We start from the raw sequence: 25,685 nt of genomic DNA, 5'->3' as shown, positions 1-25,685 counted from the left end.
TTATAAAGACGAATCAGCAAGGGTAATAATAAATGGTGAAATGACAGAGAAAATAGATATAAGAAAAGGAACTAGACAAGGATGTCCGCTATCTCCACTTTTTTGACCCTAGAAATTTTAAACAGAAAAATAAGATAAGATAAAGAAATAAAAGGGATGAGAATTAAAAAAGAAGAATATAAGCTACAAGCATTTGCGGATGATTTAGTATTTATTATGGAAGAACCAATAGAAACGAGCCCAAAGCTAATTGAGCAAATAGAGGAATATGGAGAAGTAGCTGGATTGAAAATAAATAAAGACAAAAATTATAGTTAAAAATATGAGAGAAAAACAAAAGAAGCAATAACAGAGAAGTTAGATATTCAGATAGTGAAGAAAGTGAAATATTTGGGCATCCAATTAACTTCAAGATGTATTACAGTGAAGGAAGATCATTATTATAAACTGATAATCAAATTGAAACAGATTTGGAAAAATGGAAAAATTTACAATTATCTTTAATGGGAAGAATAGCATTAATCAAAATGAATGTGTTGCCAAGACTTGTTTTTCTTTCAAACAATTCCAATAAAGTTGGAGAAAAAAATACTTTGAGAGTCTGAATAAAATGATGTTTTACAGATGGCATATGCCACCGGAAAGATTAGCAAAAATGTTAAAGGATAAATCAGCCAAGTGTTGGAAATGTTCGCATTTGCCGGGATCATATTATCATGTGGTGGTCATGTATAGAAGCAAAAAACTATTGGTCTAGATATAGACATGGTTGGAGGAAATGTTACATAAATCTACAGTATTAAAACCAGAGTTTTTTTTATTGGGTATTCTGCCAGAGAGATATAGTAAAGTAGATGTGTATTTAATTATACATATAATAACAGCAGCAAGAATTGTATTTGCGCAAAATTGGAAGAAAAAATCCCGCCAGAAGGTGAAGTAATAAAAAAGATTTTAGACTATGCAGAAATGAATAGATTAACTTTAAAAATAAAAGATAAAGAGGAATTGGTATATTTCAAGACATGGGGAAGATTTTATGTATGGTTAGAAAAGAAATATGAATAAAAGATAATAGATAAATGATTTAGATAAATAGAAAGTTAAATGAGGGAGAGGATAAAAAAGAAATAGAAACCCAGACGACACCAGAGTAAATGGAAGAGGGGGATAGGAGGGGGAAAAAGAAAGAAGATTATAATGATAAATGTTCAATTATGGTGATAAAAGTGACAGATTGAGTAAAATTGAAAAGAAATCAAAAAGAAAGTATACGTTATTAGAATATTGGAGTTGCTCGGATACCAAACAAGGAGAATATTCCACAACAAAGGAGAAAGAAAGGAGAAAGGAGTAGAGGGTAAGAAGAGGAGAGGGAGAGAGGGGAATGGAAGAAAGGGGAAAGGAGAGGAAGAAAGGATAGGAGATAGGAGTAGGAGAGAAGGTGAGAGAGGGGGAAAAGAGGGGAGGAGAAGTGGGGGAAAGGAAGGGGAAGGAGGAAAGAGGGAGGAGGAGAGGAGGAAGGAGAAAGTAGGAGAGGAGAGGAGAGGAGGGAGGGAAGGGAAAGGAAGAAGAAGGAGAAGAAGGTTTGTTGTGAAATGAGGGAAAAGGAAGGGTAGAAGAGCAACCCCGAATGTAATTAAAATGCCTTATTTTTATGCTTTCTTTAAGAAAAATATGTATATGTATGATCAATTATGTATAAGAGATCGTAAGATGTATTTCTTATGTCTATAAGAAATACAAATATTTTTTCCCCAAAAACAACCCCCCCTTCTTCCTCTCTTCGAGCAGCAGCAAAGGAAACCTGGCTTCTAGGCTTGCGGGGGGGGGGGGAGATTGGGGAGGTAGAATGCTCTGAGGTCCCTAATTTAAAGAAGGAAGATACGTTTGCCTGTTTGACGCTCTGGTGTGCCATTTGCCTCAGAGGCCACTTAAGAATGTTTTGAGTTGTTATTAACTCCCCTCTCATTTTGAACTTGCGGGGTTCCCCCCCCCCCCCCCCGCTTCTGGGAAGCCCTGAGTGGTAACAGGGGGAACAGCCACTCTCACTCTGGGGCTGCGGAGGGGACCATGGAGGAAGGGTGCCCTGGAGCCCCGCCAGCCCTTGGAAGATCAACTGCACAGACTGAAGCGCCTTCCTCCAATCGACCGGGATGATGTGGGGCTTCCCGTGCCTGCCTGAGTTCTGTCCAAAGGCTGCTGCCCAGACGACGACTAGCCATCCCTCTGCAAGCACCCCCCACCCCCAAAACAGGCCCAGCAGGGCAGCTCACCTCCAGCAGCCGAGAGATGGCGTCTGGCTCCACCCGGCGGCAGCTGTCGTAACAGGGCCAAACTATCTTGCGATGGCTTTGGGGAGTGCTGGTGTCCTGCTGGCCAGCCTCCTCATTGAGCTCCCCCTGGTCCTGCACCAATTCCCAGTCATAGGACGGCCCCTCTGCGAGAGCCTCGTGGGTGTAGTAGTCCCACACCTTCAGGCTGGAAATGTTGCTGTACGGACGTAGGACCTGAACGCAAGGCAGGCAGCAGCTGACGCGCTGTCCAGCCCAACCCCAGCCCACACCCCACCCAGGACCACCACTGGCTGATTGGGTGACACTCACCTCCCCATCTTCAGGGGCATACATGTAATTGAAGAAGATGGGGGTCTTCTTGTTCAGCCGGTCCACATAATCCCAAACGGATCGGTAGGGCTGGGGGCCCTTCCGCTCCCCTTTCTCTTCATACAGGAGACCTGCAAGCAGAAGCCACTTCAGAGCTGGCCGGTCCTGGTGGCCTCCAGCCACCCATTCAGCTCCCACCCGCTTTACCCAGCTCCAGGCGCTCATAGTCAGAATCCAGAAGGAAGGTGCGGAAGCGGTTGGACACATAGTGGTAGCTGAGAAACTTCAGGTAATACTGGCTGAATTCAAACTCCATGGGAAACTGTGCATGAATCTGCAAGAGACCCAGAAGGTGATAAGGAGGAAGAGGAAGGGGAGGTTGAGAGAGGCAAGCCAGGACCAGCCAGCCTTTCTCTCTTTCTCTCACCTGATGGACACAGTCCAGAAACTGCAGGAAGATGGGTGTGAAGCCGTTGCTCTGGCTGGCCAGAGTCTGAGCCCCGCGATGGGCAAAGCGGTGCCCGAAGGACAGCCATTCCTTCTCCACCAGGAGACGGAAGCCCTCCATGGTGCGGTAATAGGGGTCTGAGAGCAGCTGCACAAGAGAGACCACCTGAGGGGGAAAGAGGCGGGTCAGGGGGAGCCTTGGGGCCAAGGTGGAGCCGCTTCTGGGAGGAGGCCTGCTGACCTGAGTGGTGATGTCCCAGCCGTCCTCGAGGCTGACCAAGACCGAAGAGCCCGTGTCCAGCAGTTCGACCACAAGCACCGAGATCTGCAGGATCTTATGGATCTGCCATAAAGAAAGGAAGGGTCGCTGAATAGCCACAAAGCTTCTCCTTCCAGCCCTTTCTTTCCTCCAAGCAACCACGCTCCCAGCGCCCCCAGGGCTTCCTGCAGCATGTGGACAGATGATAATTGTCCTCCCTGTAATCCAGAATTTATCCCTCCGACCCTCCCCTCGACTCCTGGAATGGAACCATCCTCCACCTGAATGGGACTGAAGCAGCCGCTCCTCCCCTCCCCTCTGCCCCCTCTTCAGATCCCGCAGCTTCTCTCTCCATCTTCTCCTCTTTCACTTCTTGGAGCCTCTGATTCCTGCCATCCTTTTCTCACAGTTCTCCCATTCATAATTCATCCCATCTCCCTGCACCCGATTGATGCCAGCTGCTCACCATTCCAGATGGACTCCCGCTAGGACCCTAACCCTAACCCCAATCCCATCTTTGATTAAATTTGATTAAATAAAAATAAATAAATAAATAAATCTTTAAGGCTGCCCAATGCCCGGTCTCTGTTTTTGAGGACGCCCCCCTTTATGCATTTATGTGGTTTATACAGCTGCCCATCTCACACACGTGATTCTAGGCAGTTTACAATAAGATAAATTACAGAATGCAAAAAACTGAACACCCAACAGTTGGGCATCATCTAAACAACGATCGACGCAGCTGGGAGTCGGGCTCCATCCCACCCGCACCCCCCACCTAATCTCAGAGGGGGCAATGTTCCCAATGGCCAGGGCCATGGTGGGAGAGGCTCCCCTTCTGCCCCTGACATGCCTGAGATGACGGCACCTGGAGGCTGCCCCTCCTGCTGGGTCAATAGCATGAGCAGGGGCAGTTGGGAGAGGCTCAAGTCGTGAAAGTCATAACCGAACACATGCCTATTAACCCTCCCCCTGCTGTGACCGGAAAGGAGGATCTCAGCCTTCAAGCCACCACATTAAACTGTAATTAGAACGAAGCCCCTATCTCAACCAGGTAGTAAAGCAGTCCAATGCCTGAGAAAAAGGAAAGTTTTAATAATATCCTAAAAACAGGGGCCAAGCATATCCTAGGGTCTGCCTGCATTGGTGACCTGCCAGAACCTCGGCCCAAACCGCTCTAGTCCCCCCCACGCCCCCCACTGGCCTTCGATGACAAGGGCTGCCTTGCTCACCTGGGGGAGACTGAGATTGCACAACCTTTTCAACATCAAGAAGGCAAGTGTGTGTGTGTCTTTAGTGCAGGCTGCCTTTCTGGTCAGAAAGACAGGCTAGGGCAGCCAATGGCCCAGGAGTCAAGGCCAGAGGGGAGGAGGCAAAGTGGTGAGGAGGAGGCTGGACCTAGGCTCTCTGCCACTGACCTGCACCAGCCACTCCGATTCTTCCAAGGAGCGCAGGTAGGTTGGGCTGGCCTCTGGGGAGGGGCTGCCAGGGACACAGGCCTTCATCAGCTTCTTGAAGCTGCTCTTGACCTGCCGCGTGTCAAACACCTCGATGGGCACCATTTCCCAGTGCTGCAAAGGATCCGGCTTTATTCCCTGGGAAGCACAAAGAGCATTTATTTCCACAGGCAGCTTTTAGCAACCCCTCCTGGCTCCCCAGCCCTCGTGGGGCGGAGAGAGGGTGACAATCTCCCCAGGCCCAGCCCAGCCAAAGAGTACCCGCAACTGGGACTTGTCTCCGATTATGTACAGCTGGCGGAGGAAACCGGCTTCCGAGGGAGACCCATTGGGCTGTGCCCCAAATTCTTTCCCAGCCAGTCGGGACCCAATCTCCATGTTGAGGGCGTAGCTGCTTAAGCGGCCCCCGGCTCGAATGCTGCCCCACTTGCCTGGAAGGAAAATGGCACCCATCACCATAGGAAATGCAGCCCCTTTGGAGTGAGCCGCTCTTCCAAAGCGGGACAGGATCTGTGGCAGGGGGACTTTCCTAAGAGGAAACCCCAAACACAGGGAGAAGCACAGAGCATGCAGGGAGGGTGCAAAACAGTTAGTGCAGAGACAGAGGTGGACGGAGGAGGGCCTGCCCGGCTGGGGGCTGGTGAGTTAGCCACGTGTGAGGGCCATATAAGCAAGCTCAGTGGCCATACAGTACCTCGGGGGGAGTCGGGTTTCCTTGATGCGGCACTCTTGGGGCTGGAGAAGGTAATTACCCTAGTTCTGTGACCTAGGGCTGAGAGGGGACACGATGGAGAGGCATCTCAGCAAGGGGAGACGGGGCAGGGGGGCACTGCTCACTCTCGGGGGGGGGCAAGGGGTGGGGGTGGGGACAAATGACTTGATGGAGGAGCAGATGAAATGAAAGACAAATGCCTGGGAGAGCTGTAGGCCAATCTGGGATCCCCCCGCCCCATCATCCTGCTTTTGCAAGGAAGCAGGATGTGCCTCCATCACTCAAAGCCACCCCTTCACCAGCCAGCAAACTAGCAAGCCAGGAGGACGGCAGAGGCTGCTGCGAACATCTCACCTCCGCGGCTCCCCGTGCCGGACCCTTCGTCTCTCCCGCCCATCACCTGCTTCATAAGGGACCCCAGCTTGGGCTGCCGCTTCTCAGATGAATCTGTAGCACCAAGAGAAGGCAGACATTCCCACCAGGGCTTGGGAGAGCAGCCTTTCCCTCCAGCCCCACCGGCAAACTCCCCTGGGAAACATACCCTCCTCCTCCTCCTGATCCTGCAAGAGGGCAGAAAATCCTCCCCACCTGGCTAAGCCTCCCCCTGCCACTGCTGGGCCCTTTTCCTGGGCAGGCAGTGTGGTGGGTAAGGGCAAGGTCCCAGTTGCCACAGGTCAGCCATTCCAGGTGGTGCCAATGCCAGTCAGACAAACAAGAAATGAGGGTGGGTTGTGCAGAGCAATGAAATGTGTGTGGGGGACCTGCCAACAAATGTGATGGAGACGCCCCAGCTACACGTGACTCACCCGGCCGAGGCTTCCTTCACCTGGCCTCACAGGGCTATGTCAGCTGCCACACCCAGAGTGGTTCCTTGAAGTGGCCACATAGGTTCAAGAAGAGCAGCTGGCCTCTCTTGGACCGGCCTCCAGCACAAGCCCACCCACCCACTCACCTGAGTGGCTCACATGGGCAGAGCTGAAGCCGCCACTGAGTGTGTTGCGCCCACTGGCATCTGCATAATGGGGCATGGAGTGGATGATGGCTTGCAGGTACTTCTCTTGCTCCAGACTGGTCGAGTCTGCCTGGGAAGGGCCTGAAAAGAGGCAGGAGGGGAGAACCTCAGGGGAGGGGAGGGCAGGAGGAGGGCACCACAAGAAGACCCCGCCCCAGAGGTACCTGTGGCAGGAGCGTTCTGGGACTTGAAGAGACCCACCACGCCCTTCCCGTGCAAGCCACCTGAACGCAGCAGCACCGCTTTGGTGCGCGAGTTCCGCCAGCAGACCACAGGGAAGCGGTTTTGCCGGTAGCAGCGCGAGATCCGCTGAACCGTGTTGTCCTGGATGCTCTGTGGGATGATCAGCAGTCCTGGGTAGCTGCGGAGGCAAAGCAGAGCCTGTAGCTCCAGCGCGAGTGCCTATCTGCAGGGACACCAGACGCAAACCGCCTGGAGAGGAAGCACCTTTTCCCGGGCTTCTCAGACCTACCAGCTTCAGCCACATCAAGCATTTCCACCCAGGCAGGCCTGTCCTGTGGTCTGGGACAATCAGACCAAATCTATGACACACACATCAAAGGTGGCACGACACAACATTTTGGGCGACATGCTAGCTTTCCCCAATAACCGACAGGAAGTTCTCCCCCCCCCCTTGTTCTTACATGGTTTTCGGAGGCTGTGAAGGCCACATAAGAATGGCGTGTTGTATGTCTTCCGGAGCCTCTGAAAATCATACGAGAACAGGGTGTGCTTTTGTGTCATTATCAGAGGCTGTGTAAGAACGGGTTGTGCTCTCGCAAAGCATCCAGACCCCATTGGAAGTTGCGCAAGTGGGTACTGCTCTCACGTGGCCCTGAAAATCATGAGAGGGTGGGGTCTGTTTTCACATGGCTCTTGGAAGCTGCAGAGGGCACAGAAGAGCGATCTCTGAATCTGCTTCAAGAACAGGAAGGCCGCAGGGCCCAGCAGACCCCGGGGAGCAACCACACTGTCCCTCAAGGCTCTTGTGCTGCTCAGGGGGGCCAAAAGGGGAGACAGGTATGTGGGGAGGGGAGCGGGGGGGGGGAAGGACAGGCATACTGACAAGCAGCACATTCTGATCATGTGACCGCAGGGGCGCTACAATGGTCATAACTTCAGGCAGTGGTTGTAACTCCCTTCTAACAGTCATTGAGCAGAACAGTTGTTAAGTGAGAATAACTCAACTCAACGATAGAGGAAGTGGCCGAATCTTCAGACTCAGAAGTACGGTGTTATTGACTGACATGGCAAATTGTTGTGCCGATTATGCCATGAAACCATCATAAGTAGAATGTGGAATGTAAAAAGACATTTTGAAACAAATTGTCATTGGCTTTGAGGAAAAAAGTGAGGAAGCAAGGAAGGAACTCCCCTCTCAGCAGCTGCACTTCAAAGAAGGTCAATCAAACAAATTCTTAAGAGGCCCTAGGGTAGGGATGTCAAACACGCGTCATCACTGTGTCGTTATGTGACATAGCGCAACTTTCCCTCCCTTTGCTAAACTGGGCTTGGGTGTGGCCAGTGTGTTATGCATCCGGGCCACAGGTTTGACACCCCTGCCCTAGGAATTTAACATCAGCACGTTTCAGCATTGCTGGCTCCATAAGGTGCACTTTTTTTGTTTCAAGATATGCAAAATAAAGATTAAGCATATTTCTGATTTTCCAGTCAGTAGGAATACCATTGAAGACAGAGTGATGACAATCAACTCTGACATACAACATCAATTAAAAGGAGACTTAAATAATTGCAAATATTTTTCAATTTGTCTTGACGGACTCCTGAGGTCATTTCATTGGTCTGGTTGGCTCCCATTCCCATGGAGGCATCCCTGGCACACCAGCGTGGCTTCCTAAAGCAGCTACAATGCCACAGACTTTGATGAACCTGGTTGGGGTGTTCCTTGATTTTCTTTTTAAGCGCTATCCAAGCTCCAGGGGCAGCAGCTGAGTGTGAGGAGAGAGCGCTCCTCCTGGCCTGCTTTTCTCCCACCTCTGTTCTGATCAAGAAGGGGAAAGAAGCCAGCCAGGCCATCTATGCTTTCAGGGCAGCTTGGAAGAGAAAACGCCCCCTCCCACTGGCTCACCTCCTGCAGATAGCATACATCCGGTTGACAGTGGAAATGCGGAAAGGCTCGTTCTTGGAGCGGGTCAGGCTGTTGCTCAGGGTGCCCAGGCCCAGGCGCTGGTAATCTCGGCAACAGGCTCGCTCCACCAGGTGGCTCATGGTCATCTTGTCAGAGGGCCTGATGGCAGCCGAGGGGGTCAAGGTACTCCTCTCCATCTCTTCAGACACTGCAGGAGTCAAAAGGCGCATCAGGGAGAGACCAGAAAGTATCCACGCCCGCCCAGCCCCGGGTGTGATGGGGGGGCAGCCACCCTACCCGAGATCTCGTCCTCGTTGTCCTCGGGGAATAGGTGCTGGCTGCCTCGCTGCTCCCAGGGAGGCGGGCTGTACTTCTTGCGGGTGACGTACTGGCGGCCAATGGTTTTCTTGGCATTTTTTACCAGGTTCTTGGAGATGGTCCTAAAAGAGTGGGCAGGAGAGATCACTCCCCTGTGACCCCCAGGCAGCTCCTCCTCGAAAGGCTCATCAGGAAGAGACACCCCCCTCCTTATGTTGGACTTGGGAGCATCTGCTTGAAGAGATGCCCATCAGCTGAGGAGCTGGGACCCCGAGCATCCCCCCCCCTTTCTGTCTCCCTCGTGTGGGAGCGCTAGGGCTGGCAAGCTTCCCCCATGAGCCTCTGCTCACTTCAGGCTTCTCAGAGCTATATTAATTGACACAGAAGAAGCTGAGAGAGAAGTCTGAGGGTGCTCACTGCCCCCCCCGACCCAAGGGAGTCCGCCAGGGAGACCCTCCCCCACCTGAGTGATGGGTTTTTGTCCTTGACTTTGGGAGGCAGAGCGGCCTTGCTGGTCTGTCCCACCGTAAAGGCAAAGGTATCGGAGACGTGCTGGGGGTAGCGCAACTTGCCGAGATGCTTCCGGAAGGTCTCTGCGCTCTCGGAGGCCACTTCCTCATCAAAGACAATGCGCAGCACCTGGAGGGCAGACCAAGGCAGGCTCAGGCTCCATTCCCCTGGCTTCTCTCAGCACTTACTTGAAGGGATTGAAAGGGTGGGGGGAGGGAGGGTCAAGGATCCCCAAGGGACATGCACACTCACCTGGAATGTACAGGAGCGCAACTGGAGCTGAGCGCAGCCCTCCTGGATGAACTGATCCAAGGGAGTCTGGGCTGAAATCTTCTCCTCTTTGGTCAGAGAGGCGATGGGGAAGGAGCGGACAACCACCTGCTCTCCCACTGGGGGAGGGGGGGAGGGAAAGGAGAGAAAGAGGGCAGGCCAATGAGAGCCAGGTAGGAGCCTTCCCTTACACCCAGGTGCTGATGTCAACCAGATGGCGCTGGGATAGGCAGAGAGCTCTGCCAATGGGGCCCATGTGACCAGGACCCTCCTTTCTTTACCTGACTCCCCAGGGGTGTGTGTGTGTGTGTGTTTGTGTGTGTGTGTGCGTGTGTGTGAGAGAGAGAGATGGAGGGAGGGAGAGAGAGAGACCAGATGTGCCAGATCAGCAGGTCACTGCAAGAGGGAAAGTGAGTGTCTGTCCCCAAAGAAGAGATGGCTTGTCCCTTCCTGAAAAGCCCCCCCACCCCCCAAATGTAGCCATGCCATTCCCGTCTGGACTACTGTAATGCTCTCTACATGGGGCTCCCCTTGAAGAACACTCGGAGGCTCCAACTGGTCCAGAATGCGGCCGTCCGGGTGATTATGGGAGCGACACAGCACACCCATGTTAACACTGCTCCTGCGTGAGCTGCAATGGCTCCCAGTGATCTTCCGGGTGCGATTCAAGGTGCTTGTCAACATCTTTAAAGCACTCCATGGCTTAGGACCTGGGTACTTACGAGATCACCTTCTGCCACCGACGGCCTCCCACCGGCCAATATGCTCCCACAGAGAGGGACTCCTCAAGGTGCTGTCGGTTAAACAATGTCGACTGACGACCCCCAGGGGGAGAGCCTTCTCTGTGGGGGCAGCTGCCCTCTGGAATGAACTGCCCCCGGAGATTCGTATGATCCCTGACCTACGTACCATTCGCCGTGCCCTTAAGACTCTACTGTTTCAACAGGCTGGACTGTCTTAAGAATGGATTTTAATGGGTGTTTTAGTTTTTAATATAGGGCCAAATCATTTAATCTGTTTTAAATTGTTTTTTAAATTTTATAGATATACATGTTTTAGTATGGCTGTACACTGTCCTGAGTCCCTCAGGAGAAGGGTGGTATAAAAATGTAAAAAATAAATAAATAAATAAATAAATAAATAAATAAATAAATAAATAAATGACAGTCCAACCTCTACAATTGTCCAGTTCAGGGGAAGTTATAGAGTTCTTTGTTGGGTTAAGGTTAGATGAACGTATATCAATTATGGAATTAACAGAAGCAATTAAGGGCCAAAAGAATGGGAAGACACCAGGACCGGATGGTCTACCAGCAAAATTGTATAAAGAACTGCAAGAAACGTTGTGTAATCCAATATTGGAAGTATTTAATGAACTTTTGCTAGAGGCAAATGTACCAAATTCATGGATGGAAGCATATATTACCCTTATTCCGAAAGAAGATGCAGATTTACAACAAATAAAAAACTACAGACCAATATCCCTGTTGAATGCGGATTATAAAATATTTGCTTCAGTAATGGCAGAAAGACTAAAATGATTCTTAAACCAATTAGTACATCCAGATAAAAATGGTTTCTTACTTAAGAGACAAATTAAAGATAACATGAGAATAATCTTGAATCCTTTGGAGTATTATGAAGCACATCCAGAGAAACAAATGGAGTTGATTTTCTTAGACGCACAGAAAGCATTTGACAATGTGAACTGGCAATTTATGTTAATTCAGTTAAAAAAGATGGACTTTGGGGAGAGATTTGCCAATATGATCAAGGCGATATAGCATAAACAAATATCAAAAATAATGGTAAATGGAGATATGACTGAGAAAGTTAGCATTACGAAAGGTACAAGACAACGATGTCCTCTGTTCCCATTATTGTTTATATTGACACCGGAAGTACTAAACAGGAACATTAGACAAGATATGGAGATAAAAGGTATAGAGATTAAAATAGATATTCAGATTGTAAATAAAGTTAAGAACCTAGGGATTCAGTTGACAGCAAGATGTGTAACAATTAAAGAAGATAATTATTATAAGTGGCTGAAACAAATTCAAACAGACCTGGAAAAGTGGAAGAACTTACAATTGTCACTGGTAGGAAGAGTAGCAACAATTAAAATGAACATATTATCAAGACTATTGTACTTATTTCAAACAATTCTGATAAAACTGGAAAAAAAATTCTTTGAGGAACTTTTTTTTTTTTTTTTTAATTTGATTTATATGCCGCCCTTCTCCAGAGACTCAGGGCGGCTTACAATGTGTTAAGCAATAGCCTTCATTCTTTTGTATATTTTATACAAAGTCAGCCTATTGCCCCCACAAACTGGGTCCTCATTTCACCTACCTTAGAAAGGATGGAAGGCTGAGTCAACCTTGAGCCTTGGAGAGATTCGAACCAGCAGAAATTGCAGGCAGCTGTGTTAATAACAGGGTGCACTAAACCACTGTACTATCAAGGCTCTTAATAAAATAATACACAAATATATTTGGCAAGGGAAAAAAGCAAGAATTAGCCTGAAAATTATGCAAGATATAAGAAGCAGAAGTGGTTTTGGATTATCAAACTGGGAGCTATATTACCAGGCTGCAGTATTAACATGGATGAAAGACTGGATTGTATTGAGGAACACAAGATTATTGACTCTGGAAGGACATGATTTACAACTGGGGTGGCATGCTTTTCTGTGGTATGGGAAAAATAAGATACATGGATATTTTCAGAGACATTGTATAAGAAATGCACTAATGATGGTATGGGAGAAAACTAAAGAACAACATTATTTGAGGATACCGGTCTGGCTTTCGACAATGGAAGCATTGATTCACCCAAATGTTATTAACATGGGAAATATTGTTAGATACAAAGACATTTTGAATGAAAAGGGGGAACTGAAAACAATAAAGAAAATGAGTGAGCAAGGGATCAATTTATCATAGTATGCACAAGTGCAGATACATTCTAGATATGAGAAAGATGTAAAATCACAGGGTTTTTATAAAGAATCAACAGAATTAGACAAAATTTTAACAGGAACAGATGAAAGATTAATAAAGAAACTGTATAATTATTTACTGGGCGAAAGCTAGCAGAGGAACAAGTAAAGGAGACAATGATAGCAAGGGCAAAAAATTTTGGTTATACGATAGAACTAGATAAATGGCAGAAACTGTGGGACAGAAATTATAAATTAATGATGTCAACTGCATATAAAAAGAATTTATATTAGATGTTTTATAGATGGCATCTTCCACCAGCGAGGTTGGCAAAGATGTTTAAAGACAAATCAGCTAAATGTTGGAAGTGCCATCAGATACCTGGATCTTATTATCATATTTGGTGGACATGTGGAGAAGCAAAGAAGTATTGGACAAAAATAAAGATATGGTTGGAAAAGATGATAAAACAATGTATTGAGTTCAAACCAGAAATATTTTTGTTGAGAATCTTGCCTGAAATTTATAACGAAAAATATATATATTTAATTATTCATGTATTAACAGCAGCTAGAATTGTATTTGCACAATATTGGAAAAGTGAAGAGATTCCTACTGAAAAGAAGGTGATTAGGAAAATATTAGAATGTGCAGAAATGAATAGACTAACACTAGCAATTAAAGAGAAAGAACAAACTGATTATTATATGATATGGGAAGCATATTACCAATGGTTAGAGGGGAAAAAAGGAAATTGGAAATAAAGGAAGAAGACAATAAGAATAGAAAATATATTAAAATAGAGATAAGAATAAAATGGCAATTGATAATATGAGTATGATGAGAATAACTATGCTTAATGTTATTATTGTATTTGTACTAGAAGATATGTTATGAAGGAAATGAAGAGTTACATAAGGTATAATTGTTTAATGTATATAATTTGTAGAAGGATGTTGCACAGAAATATTTGTACTCAGACGACACACTATTTAAGGAGAGATGGATTGTTTATATTTGTTTTTAATGGAAAATAAATAAAAAACTTCCAAAAAAAAGTAGAAGAGATAGCTTGTCCCTTCCTGAAAAGCCCCCCACACACCCTGAATCTAGCCATGCCAGTCCAGCCTCTACAATCATCCAGTTCAGAGGAAGTTATAGAGTTCTCTGTTGGCCACGGCCAGGGACACAGGAGCACTCACACAGGCTGTCCCGGTGTCTCCTATTTTTTACACAGAAGTAATGAATAATCATGGCAGGTGCTGAACATGCCTCCATTTTCAGTGGTTTGGAGGCTTTATGTGAGCTGTACTGCAATGAGCTGGGCCTCTCCTCACTCCCCGGATAGTTCCACTTATTTTGATCAACATGCAAGATATTTGGGCATTTATCTGACATCAAGATGTGCAACTCAAGGAAGACAATTATTATAAACTGAAAAAACGAATTGAAACAGACCTGGAGAAATGGAGAAACTTGCAATTATCACTAATGGGAAGAATAGCATTAATAAAAATGAATGTATTACCAAAAATATTATTTTTATTTCAAACTATATCAATAAAACTGGAGAAAAAATATTTTGAAGAGTTGAAGAAAGTAACATGGAAATATGTGTGGCAAGGAAAGAGAGCAAGAATCAACATAAAAATGCTACAAGATGCAAGAACTAGAGGTGGATTTGGCCTACCGAATTGGGAATTGTATTATCAAGCGGCAGCCTTAACATGGATTAAAGAATGGATTTCACTGAGGAATATAAGACTATTGACTTTGGAGGGTCATGATTTACAACTGGGTTGGCATGCCTTTTTATGGTACGGGAAACAAAGGATACATGGATATTTCCAAAGACATTACGTAAGAAATGGTTTGTTATCAGTGTGGGAGAGAGTGAAAGAAAAACATTATCTGAATATACCAATGTGGCTTTCTACAATAGAAGCGGTGACATACCCAAATATTGTGAATATGTGGAATATTGTTAGATATAAGGACATCTTGACAGATCGGGGAGAACTGAAACAAAAACAAGAACTAGAGAGTCAAGGGATTGAGATAGGTTGGTATACAAGACTGCAAATACGATCAAGATATGAAGCAGATCGTAGACAATATGGCTTTAACTTGGGGAAATATTGACAGGAACAGATGAGAAAATAATTAAGAAATTATATAATTATTTATTGTGGATCAGACTAGAAGATGAAGAAGTAAAAGAAACAATGATAGCATGGGCAAAGAATTTTGGATACACCATAGAATTGGAGAAATGGCAAAAACTTTGGGAAAGAGACTATAAATTAACAATGACAACAGCTTATAAAGAAAATTTGCATAAGATGTTTTAGAGATGGCATATGCCACCAGAAAGATTAGCTAAGATGTTTAAAGATAAATCAGCTAAGTGTTGGAAATGTCACCAGTTGCAGGGATCATACTACCATATGTGGTGATTGTGTAAAGAAGCAAAACATTATTGAGTGCAAATACAAACATGGTTAGAGGGAATGTTGCAGCAACATATAGAGTTAAAGCCAGAGATATTCTTACTGGGAATTTTACCAGAGAATTACAATAAAGAAGATACATATTTGATTATTCATATAGTAACAGCGGCTAGAATTGTATTTGCACAAAATTGGAAAGCAGATAAAATCCCGTTGGAAGGAGAAATTATAAAGAAAATTTTAGAATGTGCAGAAAAGAATAGATTAACATTGAGAATAAAAGTTAAAGAGGAGTTGATATATTTCAAGACATGGGAAAAAATTTATGATTGGTTAGAAAGGAAATATGAGTAAGGATATACAGATAAAATAGAGAACAGATGGGAGAAAACAATTAAAAAAATAGATACCCAGATGTTGCCAAATAAAAGGAGCAAGGGGAAGGGGGGCAAAAGGGAAAAAAATGAGATATTATAAAATGTACACAAATGATGAAATAAAAATAAATAATAATTGAATAAGAAATTGAAATGAGAATTAAGAGAATTAGAAAATCGTGGCTGCTCAAATACCACTTTAGATTGAACTGAAAAGGGAAACAACAAGAGAGAGGGGAAGGAGTAGAGAGAGAGGAAGGGAGAAGAGAGGAGAGGAGAGGAGAAAGAAGAAAGGGAAAAGGAGAGGAAGAAAAGGGAGGGGAAAGAGGAGTAGAAGAGAAGGTTAGAAGGGGGAAGAAGAGAGGAGTGGGGGAAGGGAAGGGGAAGTAGGAAAGAGAAGGAGAGGAAGAAAGAAGAAAGTAGGAGGAGAAAGAGGAAGGAAGAGAAGGGGAGGAAAAGAAGAAAGGTTGGAGTAAAAGTAAATGGTAAAAGAGCAGCCCCGAAAAAGTAAAAATTAAAAATGAAATTTAAAAGGTAAGATGAATGAAAAATTATGGATAATTGACTGTACATGTAAATGTGTTTATAAGAAATAAAAATAAAAAACTTTTTTGGCAAAATTTAGACTTAAATTGAAGAAAGTAGGGAAAAGCAATAGGCCACTCAGGCTCACTGAGCTCAGGCTCAGGCTCAACCCATCCAAGACCGAGTGGCTGTGGTTTCCGACGTCCCGATATAGTCAGTTGACGCCATCGCTGACTATTGGGGGCGAATCGCTGGCCCCTACGGAGAGGGCTTGCAACTTGGGTGTCCTCCTGGATTCATGGCTGTCTTTAGAAGAGCACTTGATGGCCGTGACCGGGAGGATTTTTTATCAGGTTCGCCTGATTCGCCAGTTGCGTCCCTTTCTGGATCGGGACTCCCTACACACAGTCACTCATGCCCTCGTCACCTCCCGCCTGGACTATTATAATGCTCTCTACATGGGACTCCCCTTGAGGAGCACTCGGAGGCTCCAACTAGTGCAGAGTGCGGCCGCGCGGGTGGTTATGGGAACAACATGGCGCTCCTGTGTGACATGTAGATGCAGTTCCATTGAGGACTACACGTTGAATGCGGTTGGTCAGCCAGTTACAAATCCATCTGGTGGTGATGCTGTCTAACCCACATTTTTCTACTTTATCTAGTAGTAGGTTATGGTCTACTTTATCAAATGCTTTACTAACATCCAAGTAAATTATATTGACAGCATTCCTCTGGTCCACTAATTTTGTCACTTTATCAAAGAATGCAGTAAGATTAGTCTGGCATGATCTGTTTTTGACAAAGCCATGTTGGCTTTTGGTTATTACTTGGTTTGCTTCTAGGTGTTCGGTGATTCATTGTTTGATTATCTTTTCCAGAATCTTCCCTGGTATTTATTTATTTATTTTATTTATTTATAAATATTTATATGCCGCCCTTCTCCCAAAGGACTCAGGGCGGTGAACACAAGTTAAAAAACATACAATTAATAATTAATTAATAAAATGAAACAAATGAAACAAGATTTGGACAGATGGAGGAAAACCAAACTGTCACTTATAGGCAAAATTCCCGCAGTTAAGATGAATATCCTCCCCAGAATTCTATTCTTATATCAGAATATACCAATAAATTTAGATAAGAATTTTTTTTCAGAATTAAATAAAAATATTAGGGAATTTGTATGGGAGGGGAAAAGACCGAGGATTTCTCTTAAAATCTTACAGGGAAAAAGGAACATGGGAGGATTCGGACTGCCAGATTGGGAAATTTACTATAGGGCAGCCAAACTAATATGGATAAAGGAATGGGTCACTCTGGAAAATAAGAGAATTCTAACTCTAGGAGGCCTAGAAGACTTACAGAAAGGGTGGCACGCATATTTATGGGACACAGAGAAGAAAAAGAAAACTTATTTCCATAGACATAAAATTAGGGACTCCTTAATACAAACATGGACGGGAATTAGGCAGAGATACTATGGAAAAGTCCCAAAATGGCTCTCCACGGTGGAGGCATTGATTTACCCCAATAGATGGGGAATGGAGAAACTGTGCAGATATAAATACGCAAGATCTCCGACCTCCGGGTGTTCCGCTGCGCGTTGAAGACCTTGTTGTTCCGCCAGGCAGGGCTGTCAATATAATAATTTTAAATTGGGGTATTTTAATTTTTCGAGTTTTAAATCAGCCAAATTATTTAATTATTTTAATTTTTAATTATTGTTGTGTCTTGTGTTTTTAAACTGGCTGTACACCGCCCTGAGTCCTTCGGGAGAAGGGCGGTATAGAAATAAAATTATTTATTTATTTATTTATTTATAAAGACATTGTGGACGGAGGAGGAAATATCAAATCAAATGATGTATTGAGAGATCAAGGTATAATTCTAGATTGGTGGACCTATCTGCAAATAAAATCAAGATACCAGAGAGATAAGGATGAATATGGTTTGGAATTAGGATATAATGGAATAGACAAAATTTTGATGGGAACAGGAAAAAAAGCTTTGGCCAAGCTATATAACTATTTATTAGAAGAAGAGAGAGCCAAGGATGTAGCCAAAAATCAACTGACAGCATGGGAGAGAAATATTGGGCATAGTCTAAACTTTAATGAATGGGAAGAGGCGTGGAACAAAAATTACAAATTGACAAATTACAAATTATTGCCACATATAAAGAAAACCATTACAAAATGCTCCACAGGTGGCATTTAGCACCTGCTAGATTAGCAAAGATGTTTCCCAATATGCATCCAAACTGTTGGAACTGCGGTCATGGTCAGGGCACCTTCTTTCATATGTGGTGGACATGCCCCGAGGCAAAAAGATATTGGAGTAGGATTCGGAGATGGTTGCAAGAAATAATTGGAGAAGATATTGAATTGACACCAGAAATATTTCTCCTGGCAATAGTAAAGAAAGGGTATGGAAAAGAAAAGGTCTATCTCTTGATACACATAACTACAGCTGCTAGACTGGCATACGCACAATACTGAAGAAGAGAAGAAGAACAGAAGAGCCTGTAGTACAGTGGACTAAGCACTGTTATTAAGAACTGCTGCTTGCAATTTCTGCAGGTTCGAATCTCACCAGGCTCAAGGTTGACTCAGCCTTCCATCCTTTCTAAGGTGGGTAAAATGAGGACCCGGATTGTGTGGGCAAAAAGCTGACTTTGTATAAATATACAAAAGTATGAAGGCTACTGCTTAACGCATTGTAAGCCGCCCTGAGTCTCTGGAGAAGGGCGGCATATAAATTAAAGCAAAATAAATAAATAAATACGCACAATACTGGAAAGAGAAAGACCCACCACCGGAAGAACTTATCATTAGGAAAATATTGGAGTGCGCAGAGATAAGTAAATTAACCCATGAAATAAATAATGATGAGAATTCATATTACTATACTGTGTGGGGAAGGTGGTACGAATGGATGAATGATAAAATTAAGGAAGGAGAAAAAGGTGCAGAAACCAATTAGAAATATATAGTATAAGTGACACCAGATTTTTTTTCTCCATGTAATTATGTATAAACACTGCATATCCGATGTTAAATAGAATTGTTATTATATTTTTATGTATATATAATAAAATCAATAAAATATTTTTTTAAAAAAACATACAATAATAAAGGAAAATCCTAATTAAAAACCAATTAAAACAGGGACAAATAAATAATAAAACCCAAGAATCAGAATCAGCCCATTTGTTGAAACAGCCAAGTCTTTAGGCCTCGACGGAAGGAGCGGAGATCAGGGGCCGTCCAGAGCTCGGTGGGTAACTCATTCCAGAGGGCAGGAGCGCCCACAGAGACGCTCTACCCCTTGACGTCGCCAGCCAACATTGTCTGGTCGACAGTACCCTGAGGAGGGCAGCCCTGTGACAGTGGACACGATGGTGAGAGGCGGGCAGGAGATGGTCCTACAAATACCCCGGACCTAAGCCATGTAGGGCTTTATAGGTAAGTACCAGCCCCTTGAAGTGGATCTGGAGGACCATTGGTAACCAGTGCAGCTCGCGTAGGAGAGGTGTTATGCGGGAGTAACAGGGAGCTCCCGTAACAACACGCACGGCCGCATCTGGACCAGCTGGAGCCTCCGGGTGCACTTCAAGAGCAGCCCCATGTAGAGGGAGTTGCAGTAATCCAAGCGAGAAGTAACCAGGGCATGAGTGACTGTGCGAAGGGCATCTTGGTCTAGGAAAGGGCACAAATGGCGCACCAGGAAGACCTGCGCGAAAGCTCCCCTGGTCACGGCCGTCAGATGGTCTTCTAGTGACAGCCGGGAATCCAGGAGGACACCCAAGTTGCGGGCCCTTTCAACGGGAGCAAGTACCTCCCCCCCATCAAAAGTGATGGGACCTCTAGAATTCAAGGTGCTGGCATCCACAGCCACTCAGTCTTGGAGGGGTTGAGTCTGAGCCTGTTCCTACCCATCCAGGCCCGTACCGCCTCCAGGCATAGGGACATCACGGAAAGGGCATCCCCAGGGTGGTCCAGGGTGGAGATGTATAGCTGAGTATCATCAGCATATTGATGATACCTCACCCCGAAACCACGAATGATCTCACCCAGCGGCTTCATATAGATGTTAAAGAGTAGGGGGGAGAGAACCGACCCCTGAGGCACCCCACAAGTTAGGGGCCTCGGGGTGGACCTCTGCCCCCCCCGCCCATACAAACTACGAGCGACCTGAGAGGTAGGAGGAGAACCACTGTAAGACAGTTGCTCCTACCCCCAACCCCCCGTCGCTGCAGTAAGATACCATGGTTGATAGTATCGAAAGCCACTGAGAGATCAAGTAGGACCAGGATGGAGGAACAACCTCCATCCCGGGCCCGCCAGAGATCATTCACCAGAGCGACCTGTTATCTTTGTTTATGAGAAGCCAGGTTTGTTTGTTTTACAACAAGTAAAGACTATTTATTTTTCTAACAACGTTCAGAGTCTGAGAGTATCTGTGTTGCAATGCTGTCTGGTCCGTCGCTCTACTCTGCAGAGGGCAGTTTACCCTCAACACTGGTTATGGGCCCAGTGCCAGAGTGCGTGTACCAGTTACAGCAATAAGAGAGTTGCGGCACATATTATTGCTCCAGACGTTCTGATACGTATTTAATCTCCTGGTGAGGATGGCACAAGGTCAAGCTTCCAACTTATCGCTGGTTACCCGGCTGGATGGCACCAACTACAAATCCTGGTCCACCAAGTGCAGTCTCCTGTTGTGCAAAGAAGGGCTATGGGATATAGTGCAGAATCCACCAGATGTGACCTCCTGGAATGCCGACGATGCCGAGGATGCCAGGAAGATAGCCGAGTTCCAGAGGAAGAATGAGAGTGCATCGTGTATTATTGGTTTGTCTCTAGACGATACCCAGCTTGTTCACATAGAGGGTGAACAGTCTGCTGCAAAATGCTGGGGAAATTTGAAAAGTCTTTATGTTTGTGACACTGTAGGGGCGCAAATTAACATTACACGAAAGTTGTTTCGCACAAGACTCCTTAAGGGTGGTGACATGTTAACACACCCTAATTCATAAAAAGCATTTTTCGAGAGCTACACCAGAAGGAGGTGGTTTTTTCCGAGCAACAACAGGTTTATATACTGTTATCATCGCTAGATGAAAGCTACGACGACGTAGTAACATCATTTGAAGTTCTCACACAGCAGGAACTAACTTTGGCCAATGTAACCTCACGACTACTAGAAGAGACCAGAAGGAGAGAAGAAAGAAAACAACTAAGGGAAGAACCTGAGGTGATTAATGTAAATGTAAAGGCAAATAACCATGTATATGCTGTAAAACATTGTTTTAATTGTGGCAAGAAGGGTCATATAGCCAAGTTTTGCAGAAGGCTGAAACCAAAAACTATGGTTAATGATAAAAAACAATGTAATGTAGCTATGTCTGATAAGAAACCAGTTAACCACGATTCGTGGGTTATTGATAGCGGGGTGTCGCTATGCATTGTCAGAACACAAAACTATTTTGTGAAAATGTTGCCTAGTAATAATAAGGTTTCTTTAGCAAATGGGTGGAAGCTAAAGGCATGTGGTGAGGGAATGGCAATATGCTCATATGTAAAAGAAAAAATGCATATGTTATATGTTCCAAACCTAAACTTTAATTTGATTTCGGTTAGAGTATTGGTTAAGCTAGGATATACAGTAACATTTAGAACCAATGATTGTTTAATTGAAAAAGGTGAAACCAAGATTATTGGAAAACTGAAAGATGGTTTATATGTATTATCTGGTAACCATATTACATGGTTATCTGATAACCATGTTATCAGTTTTAAGATGTTACAGAAAACTGTAAAATTAGTTGATGGGTTGAAGCTGAAACCATGTAAGCAGTATTTAAATTGCAATATTTGTAATCAGCAGAAAAGTAGAACAATCCCTGCTAATAGGTTTGACGGGTTTAAAACGAAGAGACCACTGGAAGTGGTATTTGCTGATTTAATAGGGCTAATGAAGGCTAGTTTAGGGGGTGCTTGCTATGTTCTCAGTATAGTTGACCATTATTCCAGGTATGGTTTTTGCTACCTATTGAAGTCTAAGGTAGATACTTTTCGGTATTTTTGTTCAATGGATTAAGTTTGTGGAGAGAAAAACAAATCAAAAAATAGTTACCATTGTAACTGACAATGGTACTGAGTTTGTCAACACAAGGTTTAAATCAATGTTAGATAATGCTGGTATAAAACACAAATATTCAGCTCCATATCGGACACAGCATAACTCGTATGTTGAAAGGAGAGGACAAACTCTACAAGCAATGATGAGATCAATGTTAGCTGATGCAGGTTTACCGGCTAATTTATGGGGAGAAGCCATTATGTGTGCAAATACACTCTTAAACAGCACCATAAATACAACCACTAACAAAATTCCATATACCGTATGGCATGGAAGGAAGCCAGATTTGAGCTACATACACACATTTGGATCACCTGCATGGGTACATACTCCAGTGCAGTTAAGGCATAAGGGCCAGAGTTAATATTTGTTGGTTATAATTCAAACCACAGGTCCTACAGATTTTGGGTAAAAGGAACAGCAACGGTAGTTAACAGTGCAAATGCTAGGTTTATAGAGCATGTAGGGTGGAATAAATTAGGTACTGAAAATGAGGTTATTATTGAAACTCAGACTGAAGCTACCAATGAAATGCCAGATATCCAGAGAGAAGAGAAAGACATAGTACAGCAAGAGGTTAAGGTGGAGAGGCAATCTGTAAGTCCTGAACTCCCAAGAAGGTCGAGTAGAGTAACAAGACCACCTGATAGGTATCAGGCAACTACAGTCTATCAAGTAAATAAAGTCCCTACTACATTTAATGAGTTGACCACGTTTCCACCTGAAGACCAGAAAGTGTGGAGAGGTGCAATGATTAAAGAACTACAATCTTTGCAGAATTTGAAAGTGTATGAGTCTGTAACAATTCCAGAAGGGAAAACTATACTCGGTAGTAAGTGGGTATATAAATTAAAAACTGGGATAGATGGGATACCAATATATAAAGCTAGGCTAGTAGCTCAAGGATTTAATCAGTCTCCTAATGATTATGATGAAGTATTCGCTCCAAGCTTAAAAGCCATTACATTAAGAGCAGCGTTGGTATGGGCAGCTAGAAATAAATATACAGTTACCCATTTAGATGTAGAGACTGCATATCTGCATGCACCATTACAGCATGAAATTTATTTAAAGAAACCCTCAGGATTTGAGGAAAATGGGAAGGCTGACTGTTGGTTATTAAAGAAAAGTCTGTATGGGTTAAAACAGTCAGGTTATGAATGGAACCAGTGCATTGTAAAAACATTGAAGAATATTGGATTTAAAGCAGGATTAGCAGATCCATGTTTATTTAAAATGGAAAGGGATGGTATAGTATCATTATTACTTCTTTTTACAGACGATATAGCTCTGATTACAAAGAATGAGCAAGAGGCCAACAGGATTGTTATGAATTAAAAGCTCATATCAGGATTAAAAATCTAGGGGAGATACAACAATACCTAGGTGTAAGGATCGAGAAAACAAGGGGAGGATTTAAATTATCCCAAACTGATAAAATTAATAATCTATTAAAACAGTTCAGAATGGAATTGTGTAAACCATCGAAGACACCTATGGTTCAAGATTATTGCAACACTGATGTGCAAAGTCCATTATTTGATAAAGGAATATACCACTCATTGATTGGCAGTTTATCATACATTAGCAATTGGTCTAGACCCGATATTTCTTATAGTGTGAACCAATTAGCTAGATTCAACACGGAACCTACAGAAAGACACTGGCAAGGAGCAAAACGTATTCTTAGATATCTGAAATATACTATGCATCATGTGTTGTATCTACAACCAGCAGAAGAGTTGCATGTAACCGCTTATGCAGATGCTAGTTTTGAAACAGATGTGAATACAAGAAAATCAACCTCAGGAATCGCTGTATTTCTGGGAAAATCTTTGATATGGTGGCGTTTAATAAGACAGAAGCATTTAAGTATGTCTACAATGGAAGCAGAGTTTTCTTGTTTATCTTTGTTATGTATAGATTTGATCAGTATTAAGCAGCTGATGCTAGATTTAGGAATAGATATACAAGATCCTATAGTAGTATACAAAGATAATCAGGCAGCGATAAAAATGGCGACAAATATAGCTGTAAAGACTAGAACAAAACATACAGATCTTCGATATCTTAATGTAAGAGAATGTATAAAGAACAAGATGATAGAACTTGTATATTGTGCATCAGAAAACAATGTGGCTGATCATTTCACAAAAGCACAGGGAAGTAGGAAACATATAGATTCATGTGAACAGTATGGTTTAAGATTGTAAATATATTAGTCTACCCAAAGGGGAGAATGTTGGATCCTTATCCTACGGTTGGGTAGATAATATGTACTGTAACTTTAACTGCTACAAGATGACTAATTGATTAAGTGGTTAAAACAGAAATAAAAAGAAGGCAGGAAGTTCATTCACTCCTGCTCACTCCTGCTCGTGATATTACTGCTAAAGATACTGTGACGGTGTTACGGAACTAGAACTGTAAGCAAACTTTGTTTTGTATTGAAAGTGTTATCTTTGTTTATGAGAAGCCAGGTTTGTTTGTTTTACAACAAGTAAAGACTATTTATTTTTCTAACAACGTTCAGAGTCTGAGAGTATCTGTGTTGCAACGCTGTCTGGTCCGTCGCTCTACTCTGCAGAAGGCAGTTTATCCTCAACTCGACCAATGCCATTTCCGTGCTGTGCCCACGCCGGAACCCCAATTGGTACGGGTCTAGGAACTCCATTTCCTCCAGGAACTGTGGGAGCTGTTGTGCCACCACGGACTCAACAACCTTCGCTAAAAAGCGAAGGTTGGAGACAGGCCGATAGTTATTAAGTGAGTCTGGATCCAGGGCAGGCTTCTTGAGGAGGGGTCGAACCACCGCCTCCTTAAGAGAGGAGGGGAAGACCCCCTCCCTCAAGGAAGTGTTGACAATTGCCTGGATCCAGTCCCCAGTGACCTCCCGGGCAGCTGAAACAAGCCAAGAGGGACACGGATCCAAAAAACACGTGGAGGCACCCAGTCTACCCACAATTGTGTCCACTTCATCGACGGAAACAGGGTCAAACTCAACCCAGATACTACTCCCAAGACTTACCCCAGTCTCCTGGATGGATTCTGCCCAGTCAGAGTCCAATCCAATCTGGATCTGAGTGTTTTTATCTTGCAGAAACTGTACAAAATCCTCAGGTCTGTCCTGTAAGAGGTCTTCCCTCGCTCTCTGATTAAGAAGAGAGCAGGTCACTCTAAACAGGGCCGCTAGGCGGTTTTCTGCAGATGCAATGAGAGCGGTGAAGTGATCCCGCTTCTCTGCTTCCATCGCCACAAGATAAGACCTAATATGGGTTCTTAACTGTGTTCGATCAGATTCAGACCGGGAGGTCAGACTGATAGGTCTGTAGTTTCCTGGATCTATTTTTTTTCCTTTTTTGAAGATGGGAACTACATCAGCTCTTTTCCAATCCTCTGGCAGTTCCCCTGTGCTCCAGGATCGTTGAAAGATATAGTTCAGTGGTTCTGAGATCTTGTCTGCCAGTTCCTTCAGAACCTTGGGGTGTAATCCATCCGGTCCTGGTGATTTGAACTCATCTAGGGTAGACAAGTGTTCACTTATCATTTTCTTCCCTATTTTAA

The 25,685-nt window shown here is 44.2% G+C and overlaps 1 protein-coding gene across 2 annotated transcripts in view; it reads right to left on the bottom strand.

Moving 5' to 3' along the window:
• Positions 1 to 25,685, bottom strand: part of SBF1 (SET binding factor 1) — an 86,029-nt gene that overhangs the window by 3,359 nt on the left and 56,985 nt on the right. For both annotated transcript variants that reach the window (XM_034430108.3, XM_034430107.3), the window contains 15 exons: positions 9,663 to 9,799; positions 9,364 to 9,539; positions 8,880 to 9,022; positions 8,583 to 8,790; positions 6,658 to 6,854; positions 6,434 to 6,574; positions 5,836 to 5,928; positions 5,464 to 5,541; positions 5,031 to 5,200; positions 4,731 to 4,907; positions 3,295 to 3,396; positions 3,034 to 3,219; positions 2,814 to 2,940; positions 2,607 to 2,737; positions 2,277 to 2,510 (listed from right to left, as the gene is read on the bottom strand). In XM_034430108.3, coding sequence (XP_034285999.2) covers positions 2,277 to 2,510; positions 2,607 to 2,737; positions 2,814 to 2,940; positions 3,034 to 3,219; positions 3,295 to 3,396; positions 4,731 to 4,907; positions 5,031 to 5,200; positions 5,464 to 5,541; positions 5,836 to 5,928; positions 6,434 to 6,574; positions 6,658 to 6,854; positions 8,583 to 8,790; positions 8,880 to 9,022; positions 9,364 to 9,539; positions 9,663 to 9,799 — 2,300 coding nt within the window. The remainder of the gene's footprint in view (positions 1 to 2,276; positions 2,511 to 2,606; positions 2,738 to 2,813; positions 2,941 to 3,033; positions 3,220 to 3,294; positions 3,397 to 4,730; positions 4,908 to 5,030; positions 5,201 to 5,463; positions 5,542 to 5,835; positions 5,929 to 6,433; positions 6,575 to 6,657; positions 6,855 to 8,582; positions 8,791 to 8,879; positions 9,023 to 9,363; positions 9,540 to 9,662; positions 9,800 to 25,685) is intronic.

The sequence above is a fragment of the Pantherophis guttatus genome, chromosome 7, assembly GCF_059756535.1.
Source record: "Pantherophis guttatus breed Tessera chromosome 7, ASM5975653v1, whole genome shotgun sequence".
NCBI classification, from domain to species: Eukaryota; Metazoa; Chordata; class Lepidosauria; order Squamata; family Colubridae; genus Pantherophis; species Pantherophis guttatus.
The sequence above is the reverse complement of the archived record's forward strand: the minus strand, read 5'-3'. Positions and strand labels throughout refer to the sequence as shown.